This window comes from Harmonia axyridis, chromosome 4 (genome assembly GCF_914767665.1).
Source record: "Harmonia axyridis chromosome 4, icHarAxyr1.1, whole genome shotgun sequence".
Taxonomy (NCBI): Eukaryota; Metazoa; Arthropoda; class Insecta; order Coleoptera; family Coccinellidae; genus Harmonia; species Harmonia axyridis.
Genome location: NC_059504.1, coordinates 11,053,393 through 11,064,125, shown reverse-complemented (window position 1 = coordinate 11,064,125; position 10,733 = coordinate 11,053,393). Strand labels below are relative to the sequence as shown.

Sequence of the window (10,733 nt, the reverse complement as noted above, 5' to 3'; positions counted from 1 at the left end):
AAAAAATCTTCAATGGTAGTATAGTCACAGAATAGAGAGGTATTACCTCTCTATTCTGTGGTATAGTTTCTCTAACGTAATGTTTAAATATAAATAAATAGCTACATACACTCATTACTTATTATTTACGAATCATACCATCCATCAATGAATAAGCAAACCCTTTAAATTTTTACCTTAACGATATATGCGCCATCTGGAACTCTGGTGATCTCTCCAAAATCAAGTAGGCATAAATCTGAGAAATCTCCCGTTTTGTCTGAAAGTCTTACAGATATAATTATACACACTAGGGTTTTAATGCATCTTAGACAAAACTAATAACAAATTACAAGCATCTGTATATTATGAGTTTTGAGAATTATAGAAGAACAGAAGAAGAATATACTCTTTGAAATATTTGATCTACTTCCAATTTTCATAGAGAAAGTGTCTCTTCTCTGTCATCATCATCGGCCAGATCTATGGCCTACTTTGTAATCGATGCTCCATAGTTTGTTGATTTTTATGATATACTTTTAAATCTAATAGATAAAATACGATTTTCAATGATATAGTAATAAGTGACTTGATCGTTATGGCACAAATAGATGAGATTAAGAAAATTTTGAGGAGCCTTTTAGTGTCAGCTCCTGTTAAAGTTACAGTTTTTAGTTTGAATAGAGATTTTAAATCTCTTGAAGGATATTATATTCCCTTCAAAGAATTAGGATATAATTCATTACTACACTTATTACATTCAATACCAGACGTTTTGAGGGTGAATGGATCGTCCTTCGATTCAGAAGTTACCTTGGTAATAACTGAAAAGGTAGCTCATGTAAATGATATGGTGATGAAACAAAAGAGACCAACTAAGGGGAAAAATGCATTTGCCGGTAGAAAAAGTTTTATTCAATCTACAATCAAAGGTCCTTCTAATAGAATTAATGTATCCAGTTTCAAAAGTGGTGCAATTAAAAAGATTCAAAATAATATTAGATGTGAGACAGGAAAGTCTTCATTGTCCATTAATTATCTCAAAGGTGTAAGTGAATTATCACCTTTTCCAAGGTCCTTTCCGAACAATTTTAGTGGCCCTAGTTTCACAAAACATTCACAACAGAGGGTTCAGGAAAATGAATTAAATTTTCTTGAAAATTCAACTGAAGCTGTTAATAGTTTTTCTTATAGTAAAGAAGATAATTGTTCTATATCTAGAGCTTGTGAAGATGACATGAATTCACATTTGCCAAAAAAATTAATATCACCAAACTGTGAGAGAGTGCCGAGTTTAGTAAATCATATGCCACATAATACTCATATAAAAGAAATTGATGTTGATAAAGAATACTCAAAAATTCAGTCAAACTTTCAAAAACTTAAAATTAGTAGATTGAAAAATAAGCACACTGAAGACTTTAGTGAAAACAGAACAGTGAGAACAAAAAATGAAACGTCACCTTTAAATTATCATACGATAGAGGGTGGAGGAATAATAACTTTTGAAAATGAAAGCAGTAAGGTTCCAATTGGAATACAAAATAGACTAAGAAAATTAATCAAATTCTATTCTTCTGGAATACGATGTACAGACCTGCCTTCCCTATATAGAAAAATGTTTCATAGAAATCTTGAATATCAAACATATGGATTTAATCGATTAATTAACCTTTGTATACATTTAGATAGTATTTTTTATTGTGAAGAGGAATCAGACTGTGATTTTAAATTATATGATAAAGATAATCCTCCAGTACAAGAAGTACAAATGAATGAAAAATTGAATGGTTCGAATAGATCCGATATTATCACAAGGACAATTGATATTTCTCAAATTAAAGCTGTGAAATCTAGAGATTGGGATATTCACATAGATTGTATACCAGAAGATATTCTTGAATTGGGTGAAATTGTAAATAGTAATTCCCTGAATGAATATGTTGTTAATGATACTTTTCAAATAGTTATTAGTGAAATTTGTGATCCTAGTAAATTTTGGATCTATAAAAATGATGGACATTTAGATGAAATGATGAATTCTATGCAAAATTTTTACAAGGAGAACAAATCAAAATATCTTATTCCAGAATTTTTGATTGAAGTGGGTTTATATTGTGTTGTATATACTCTAAATGAATTTCAGAGATCAGTCGTTGTTGACCTTCTACAAGATGTAGGTGGACATGTCAGAGTATATCTCATAGATTTTGGAACAATGACGAATTTATCAAGAGAAAAAATTTGGTTTTTATCAAAAGAATTTTGTACTTTACCAGCTCAAGCGGTAGAAGCAAAATTAGCTGGAATTGAACCAAAAGACGGAGATGTTTGGACTAAACAAAGCATTGTTAGATTTAAAAATATGGTAGTTTCAAAATACATATTTGCCAAAATTTTAGATAAAAAAGATCAAATACTCAGTGTTGATGTTTCTGCAATGAATATACCCCTTAGAACTTTGAACGATTTATTGGTGCAGGAAGAATATGCTAAATATACTCCTAACTGTGATTTACAGGTAACTAAAAATATTTGAGTGAGGCTGATGCAATTATAAAAATGTAAATTTTTGTAATAAAAGTTCATCAGATGAAAAATATATCAAAATTTAATCGATTCACAGTTTTTGATGAAATTTGATCAATTCTTTCATCAGGAATAAATAATAATCAAATTGAGCATAAATTTCACAATATCAAGATTCAAGCGTCTCACACTTCACACATCAGTGGAATTTCTTTTCAAAAAGCCTTCGAGGTCATCTATCGTAGTAGTAGGCTTTAGATTGTAACATGTAGGGCCTATATAATTGTATAGTTTGATTCTGAAGAAACAAAATACTCTACATAATTTTGTGAATCTAATATTTTATTTTATTTCAGGATTCTACTGCCAGTAATGATGATATTGCAATTGCAGAAACAAATCCCAGGAAAAAATTTATTGACCGAATTCGATGGAAAAATATGATGAAACAATAATTATGTATATAATTGATATTGATGTATATTTTAGAATAATTTTAATTTTACACAGATATATTTGGTTTTATTCCTTATTAAATTTGCATATATATAAATAAGTATATATATACAGGGTGAGTCTTTAACTTGTACATATATTTCAACCAAAGATTCCTGAGGTCAATAGAAATACTTTTTTCCTTCACCATTTTTTCCTATTCGGATCTGTTAAAAAGATAGAGGCTGTTGAAAATCTATAAAAAAATTTAATTTTCACTTATATGTAGCAAATAGTTCATTGAAGGATATGATTTTTGGAATATAGCTTTTCCTTGGTGTGATGAATCTTCTCCGAACAGAAAATTCCATCTATATATATAGATATAAATTCCATGTATATATATATATATTTAGAAAGGAATGTTATTAATTGAACAGCAATGCTTCACTATTTGCACCTATCTCAGCATATTCAGTAGCGGATATATAAAATTTCAACATAGTGATATTTATTCTTAAAAAAATTATCATAACTTTGAAACTATATTAGAGTTTTGTCGTCAACACTGTTCTATTTTATCATTCGAAACCTTTTCTTTAAGATTTCTATACAATCAATTTTCTTTAAATTCAATTCATTATTAATTCCAAGGGTTTCAATTTTTTGAATTCGTCTTATGACCCAGTTGAAATTTTTGTTGAATTATTTTTTTATGAGACTGGTTTTTGCTCAGTGTGTATCCAAACATGCTGTGTTTTATTGAAGATTAATTTGGAAAGTGTTATACTAGTATACTGTAACAATGATATAATATATATATATTGGTAATTAGACTAATAAACTAATTATAAAATCACATGAAATATCAATTACCCTTTTTCTGTATAAAGTTTATTTGACAAATTTTTCAGTTCTTTCCAGATTATCTTAGTGAATAATTTTTTATATATTAAGATAGCAAACAAAAGCAAAATTCGAAGAGGCTGCCAAACCTCAATTTCAACTGCCAATTGAAGATTAGTTGGAATAATTCAAGGTTTTTTGCTTATTTTCTAAATTACCGTTAAAAATGATATAAAATGGTGAGAAAATCTATAATGTGAATTCAAATTTAACAATAATAAATGGAAGTAACAGGCCAATTGAAAAGTTCCCAGTCTACCATAGTAAAAAACATTTTTTTGGCAAAATTCAATTTTATTATTCAACATAGTTGTCTTCGAGGGCGATATAATTCTTTCTTTATTGATCCCTTCGACATTACAAAAAGAATGAATGGAACAAGTTATATACAGGGTGGCCACTTTTTCAATGGGATTGTATTGGTAACTTTTAAATCATAAGAGTTAGAAGGTCGGTCAAATGGAGAAAAAGTTGCATGCATAGAAGCATTATCAAGCAGTTCAAACAAATCGAGATTATCAGGTCCGGATTTCGAGATATCATAAGAAAAGTAAATTATGTCATTTTGATTTTTCTTTTTTTCCCACTTTATTTCAAATATTATCAAAAAATGTTACAGGAACTTTTTATTCGACAGTAAATTATCCTCAATTTGAAGTAATCAGATTTCGTATCCAACGTTTCGTACTCTCTGGGCCACCCTCAACCTCATTTTTTTCAATACGGACCTGCATATTTTATGACATTTTTCGAAATAACTTTTAACGCTGAATTCAATGATATATCATACAATGTCATTCAAAGTTGATTTTCAGGAGATTTTGACCCTCATCCAAATTTAATGGTGTTTATGTAAGAAAAAACAAGTCTATTAACGATATCAATGTTCTGACCCAAATTCAATCGAACCCAGAAAAATAATCGAGAACTGTGGCCAGTGAATGGAATTTTTCAAAAACTGCTGGTAATAAAATAGTCAAGAGACGCGAATACAATGATTTTAAATTTTAATACCAAGCCTTGCAAAAATTATATCGTAATGATCTCAAAATAAAGTTCGAATTTGTAATTTGTTTCAACGATTCAAATGACAAATACAACAATAGTGATACCTCGCGAGAAAATTGAGAATGTTTGGAAGGTATTCAAGGAGACCAAACAAGCAAATGTATAAGAAGTATGGGTTCCAGAACCGTAAAGTGCATTTTACAAAATGGTGGACATTTCAAACACTTACTTCATTAATTTTCATTTATTTTCGAATAATCATTTGATTTTTCTTTCATTAAATGATACTTTCGTTTAATTATTATGAATTGAAATATTTAAATGATTATTATAAAAGAAGAACCAAGAAACCAGTATACTGGTTTCTTTCTTTGATTCTAATATGTTCCATTTAGTTCAAGATGGGTAAGTTGATTTTCTTATCGAAATTTATTGCATATTGCATATTGTTAATTAAACTAAATGAAGGTAATACAGATCCGTCCCGAAGAAAATTGGATAAGGGTCAAAATCACCTGAAAATCTACTTTGAATGACATTGTATGATATATCGTTGAATTCAGCGTTAAAAGTTATTCCGAAAAATGTCATAAAATATGCAGGTCCGTATTGAAAAAAATGAGGTTGAGGGTGGCCCAGAGAGTACGAAACGTTGGATACGAAATCTGATTACGTCAAATTGAGGATAATTTACTGTCGAATAAAAAGTTCCTGTAACATTTTTTGATAATATTTGAAATAAAGTGGGAAAAAAAGAAAAATCAAAATGACATAATTTACTTTTCTTATGATATCTCGAAATCCGGACCTGATAATCTCGATTTGTTTGAACTGCTTGATAATGCTTCTATGCATGCAACTTTTTCTCCATTTGACCGACCTTCTAACTCTTATGGTTTAAAAGTTACCAATACAATCCCATTGAAAAAGTGGCCACCCTGTATAATGAAGTACAAAATAAAAAGCTACTTCTAAGAGAAAAATGAACACAAACATATAATACAATCTTAAAACATAATATGTGAATGAAGATCATCTGAAATGACCATCTGCTATGTATTCCCCCACACTATAATAAGCATTTTCAATTAATATATGCTTTATGTCATCCTTGAATTTGAATTTATTTAAAATCTTAATTTCATCAGGTAGATTATTGAAAATGTTAATACCCTTATAAGATGGGGACAGTTCAAATTATTTTGTTCTATGTTGAGGATCTTTGGTTTCTAATTGTGCTAATTCGACAATCCAACCAAGTTTCTCAGATAACGTCTAGTATGCAAAAGACATTTGTATATATAAATACAAGGAACCGTCAGGATGCAATGCTCAATAAAGAGCAGCATACTTCTTTTTTGTGCTATAAGAATTCTGTTTACGTCGAAGCTGTCAGGATGTTATATTGTAAATGACTGTTAACTCAACTGTAGTAAACATCTAGAATAGATTTCAGTGGCAAACATAGTTTTAATTTGTTTAACGCGAATATAGCAATCATCCAACTTTTCGATATCATTTTTGTAGTAGAATTTGACTTTCACTTCAAAATAGGCCTCAGTTTCAACGATTGCTTCTACATTGGCGCTAAATTTCTTTCCAGCAAGCATTCTTTTGAGATTTGAGAACAGGAAAAAGTCGCTGGGGGCCAGATCTGGCGAATACGGTGGATGCAGAAGCAATTCGAAGCCCAATTCATGCAATTTTGCCATTGTTTTCGTTGATTTGTGACACGGTGCATTGTCTTGATTAAACAGCACCTTTATTTTTTTCAAATCGGGCCGTTTTTTTAACGAGTCCATCTTTTAAACAGTCCAATAACGCTATATCATAGTCGCTGTTGATTGTCTGGCCCTTTTGGAGATAATCAATAAATATTATACCTTGCGCATCCCAGAATACTGATGCCATAATCTTGCCAGCTGACTGTTGTGTTTTTCCTAGCTTTGGATTCGGTTCATCGTGTGCAGTCCACTCAGCTGTTTGTCGATTGGATTCTGGAGAGAAATTATGGAGCCATGTTTCATCCATTGTCACAAATCGACGCAGAATTTCAGGTTAATTGCACGCAAACAACTGCTCAGAATCATTGTTCAGAATCAGAATTCATTGTGAGATCTTGCGACACCCATTTTGTACCCATTTTTCTCATGTCCAAATATTCGTGAATGATATGATGTACACGTTCAGATGATATCTTCACAATGTCTGCTATCTCGACCAATTTCACTTCAGGGTCATCCAAAATTATTTCTTGAACTTTTCTGATTTTTTCTTCGGTGACAGCCTCTTTTCGGCGTCCACTGCGTTCGCCGTCTTCGGTGCTCATTGCACCACGTTTGAACTTAGCATACCAATCAATGATGGTTGATTTTCCTGGTGCAGACCCCGGAAACTCTTCATCAAGCCAAGATTTTGCTTCAGCTATATTTTTTCCTTTCAAAAAGCAATATTTGATCAGCACACGAAATTCTTTTTTTTCCATCTTTTTTCAAATTGTTGTTTGGAAGCTACTCATAAACTAATGGCTGTCAAAATTTTGACTGTTTGAAGCTTAGAATATAGATGTTCTAATGTTTGAAGATTCTATGCTTGTATTGTAACAATCTTCTTACTCTGTCATTATATTCCATTGATTCCATTAAAATTTCGATAGGAACTGAATTGTAATTTATTGTGAAAGTTTGTAAAGTCGAAAATTAATATTTCATTTTTAAACGGCGCCAGGCAGATAGCGGGAATTGGAAAATTTCTGAAGAGCGCCTCCTTTCAGAACTCTGGTGAAGCAGAACTCCAAAACAACAGGTGGATATATCAAAAAGTTTGAAACAAAATCGAATCAGTACCAGAGATCAAGGAGTAGGTATACGATGCATCTTAAGTAGGTACTACTCCATATCTCTGATCAGTACACTTACACACTATGAATCTTAGTACTAACTAAAAATCATATGGATTTACTAGCACTGCCATCTGTGCAGCAGACCGGGGACTTTTCAATTAGCCAAATAAAAGTACAGTAGCCCCAAACAGATCAACTTATGGTCATTATTTCTACTTCTACTTTAGGAACTTAATTCCATTGAAGAATATTATATTTTTATCTTCTCATTCATAGTTTGAACAAGAGTTCATTCTTTGACTGCAATCATTAATTTTATCGAGTGATTCTTTTTGTACTGAGAAATTTTCGGGGTTGATAGCAATATTGAGAATTTTTATTATATATTTATGTATATTCATTCTGTTGGAGTACCTAAATTGTGATCAAATATTTATAGTTCGCTTTTGAATAACGAAAATATTTATCTAGAAAATTAGATTATTTATTCAACAAAAACTCAAAAACAGAACTTCAACCAGCACACTTGGGAAAACATAACATTAATCATAAATTCAAAGAACTTTACGTGTTCATTTCAACATATTCTATTTGGATGAGAATTGAAATATATGAAGGGTTATTCAAAGAAATGAAATGAATTTTTCGTTATTATTACTAACTACTTTTTTGGGATTTAATTAGCGAATTGCATGTTAAATGGGTGTTGTCGTTGGTCTTCATGTTATTACATGAAGTGATGTTTTATTATAGATGTCACCACCTATCCCTTACTGCTCTTCAATTTTTTTTATGGATTTGGGATATTTTATAATAATTAATATTTTATGTCCTGAGAAATATTTTGTACAAATTTTGAATTAACTTATAACTAAAACATCATAAAGATAATATTGAGTCATAAATACTGAGAACCTGATATGAAGATTTCTTATTCTGTGATCAGTACTCTGTGAGGTTGTCAACTGTCATTGCGTCTGCCTTTTTCTGATGAAGTTTGTTGTACCAAGATGGTAAGTCTTTTAAAGTGAGATACATTCTGTTATCATCTGTGTAGTTATCGCTCTTTTTTGTAATTTTAAGTGAAAATGGTAAATCTTAGGCATAATTTATTTTATTTAAACAAATATTTTCATTGAATATTTCCTGTATAGTGTGAAATATAAAATTATTTACTCTCGTGTTAGGTTAAGCAATACCATTCCGTACTCATGTTATTTATTTTTTTTAGGCTCGTGGTCCTAAAAAGCATTTGAAGCGTTTAAACGCTCCCAAAGCATGGATGTTGGACAAATTGGGGGGTGTTTTCGCACCAAGACCCTCAACTGGTCCCCATAAATTGAGGGAATCACTTCCTTTAGTTATATTTTTGAGAAATAGGTTGAAGTACGCTTTAACCAACTGTGAAGTAACTAAAATTGTTAAGCAAAGATTAATTAAAGTTGATAATAAAGTCCGTACTGATCCCAATTATCCTGCTGGTTTTATGGGTAAGTTGAAATCTCTTGAGCTCCTTATAGCTTACCGCAAATTTGATTCTCATATTTTAGATTAGTAAAATAATAGTAACAAGTTCAATTGGTTTTTATAATTTGAAGTAATCGTTTCATTTGTTAAGAAAATATGATTGAAAGCTATAATGCTCCATTTTCAGAACAACAATTCCTATATTATTAATGATAATGTACTAGGTGTAATAGTAATAGTTATTTTTTTTATTGAAATGTGCTTAATCAAGGTAATATTTTTCAGATGTTGTCACCATTGATAAAACTGGTGAATATTTCAGACTCATCTATGATGTTAAAGGCAGATTCACTATTCATCGTATCACAGCTGAAGAAGCTAAGGTAATTACTCTTCTACATTGTAAAAAAATTCGTATAACCTTTCATTGTTTTTAGTACAAACTCTGTAAAGTGAAGAGAGTACAAACTGGACCAAAGGGTATTCCTTTCTTGGTGACGCATGATGGACGTACCATCCGTTATCCTGACCCATTGATCAAAGTCAATGACTCTATTCAATTGGAGATTGCTACATCTAAAATTTTAGATTTTATCAAATTTGATTCTGGAAACCTTTGTATGATCACTGGAGGTAGGAATTTGGGACGTGTTGGTACAGTTTTGAATAGGGAACGTCATCCAGGATCCTTCGATATTGTACATGTTAAAGATGCTAATGGTCATACCTTCGCCACCAGGTTAGTAGATTTTTATTATATGTATTTTAGTATATTTATATAGATTGAATAGGGCTTTCCTGCAAATAATATAGACATGCTATTTTAATGAGCCCATGATTTGATCTCCAGTTCTAATATGTTCTTAAAACAGATACCTTTCTTTTGTACATCTTTTAAGGGGAAACTTCCACTGTTTGATATGGAATATTTTTTTGTATAAGTGTATAGGGTTTGGGATGCCTCATTAACTGATTGAGGGCGCGTTACAGCATTGTGGCCTTGGGAAATTTTTAGTCAACAGGGGTTTCGTAAATTTTAATCGGTAATGCACTATCTATGATTGTCAATTGCAATATTGCCAACATCGTGGTTTGATAGTTATTGTGAAGAAGTACAGTGAAAAGGAATTTTTGGTTGGTACCTTAATCTCATTAGTATGATGTCATTTCAAAGGCCACTTTGATGTTACAATAATTTATGACCCTTTTTTTATTTCCTTTTTAAGTAGTGGAAGCTTATATACTGCTTGTTTTATATCAATCTCAAGTTTTCTTCTATCAATTTAGACCAGCACCCTCAAACAAAAAATTTTATTTACTCTAAATTTTCAGGTTGAACAATGTTTTCATCATTGGTAAAGGAAGCAAGGCCTTCGTCTCCCTCCCAAGAGGAAAGGGTATCAAATTGTCCATTGCAGAAGAAAGAGACAAGAGGTTAGCCTCCAAAACCCATTAATTATGGATTTATAATTAAAGCTAAGAAAACCCTAAATAAATTGTTTTTTTTATTAATTTCCCATTGTCAATCCAAGTAAGAATGACTGATGCAATTGGGCTCTCAACTTCT

At 30.9% G+C, this 10,733-nt stretch overlaps 2 protein-coding genes across 4 annotated transcripts; both read left to right on the top strand.

Annotated features, from left to right (window-relative positions):
• The first annotated feature begins 448 nt into the window (after positions 1-448).
• LOC123678088 (tudor domain-containing protein 5-like) lies at positions 449-3,019 on the top strand. 2 transcript variants are annotated; one of them, XR_006747191.1, is made up of 3 exons: positions 449-2,329; positions 2,382-2,500; positions 2,865-3,019. XR_006747191.1 is itself a non-coding variant. In XM_045614889.1 (2 exons), exons 1-2 carry the CDS (start codon positions 578-580, stop codon positions 2,961-2,963), a joined length of 2,022 nt encoding a protein of 673 aa, XP_045470845.1. In that variant the 5' UTR covers positions 449-577; the 3' UTR covers positions 2,964-3,019. The 2 variants fall into 2 exon arrangements, 1 of the variants encoding a protein (XP_045470845.1); XM_045614889.1 differs by having other exon boundaries at positions 449-2,500.
• Positions 3,020-8,629: 5,610 nt separating this feature from the next.
• On the top strand, positions 8,630-10,658 carry LOC123678138 (40S ribosomal protein S4). 2 transcript variants are annotated; one of them, XM_045614978.1, is made up of 5 exons: positions 8,630-8,712; positions 8,931-9,189; positions 9,452-9,549; positions 9,604-9,905; positions 10,499-10,658. In XM_045614978.1, the coding sequence occupies exons 1-5, from the start codon at positions 8,710-8,712 to the stop codon at positions 10,620-10,622; spliced, it is 786 nt and encodes a 261-aa protein (XP_045470934.1). In that variant the 5' UTR covers positions 8,630-8,709; the 3' UTR covers positions 10,623-10,658. The 2 variants fall into 2 exon arrangements, with proteins under 2 accessions (XP_045470934.1, XP_045470935.1); XM_045614979.1 differs by having other exon boundaries at positions 8,670-8,790.
• The last annotated feature ends 75 nt before the right edge of the window (positions 10,659-10,733 follow it).

Coding starts and splice junctions, on each gene's coding strand:
- LOC123678088 (XM_045614889.1), top strand. CDS start 578: ATGGCACAAATAGATGAGATTAAGAAAATTTTGAGGAGCCTTTTAGTG. Junction 2,501..2,864: donor CTCCTAACTGTGATTTACAG/GTAACTAAAAAT, acceptor ATTTTATTTCAG/GATTCTACTGCCAGTAATGA.
- LOC123678138 (XM_045614978.1), top strand. Junction 9,550..9,603: donor TCACAGCTGAAGAAGCTAAG/GTAATTACTCTT, acceptor CATTGTTTTTAG/TACAAACTCTGTAAAGTGAA. Junction 9,906..10,498: donor GGTCATACCTTCGCCACCAG/GTTAGTAGATTT, acceptor CTAAATTTTCAG/GTTGAACAATGTTTTCATCA.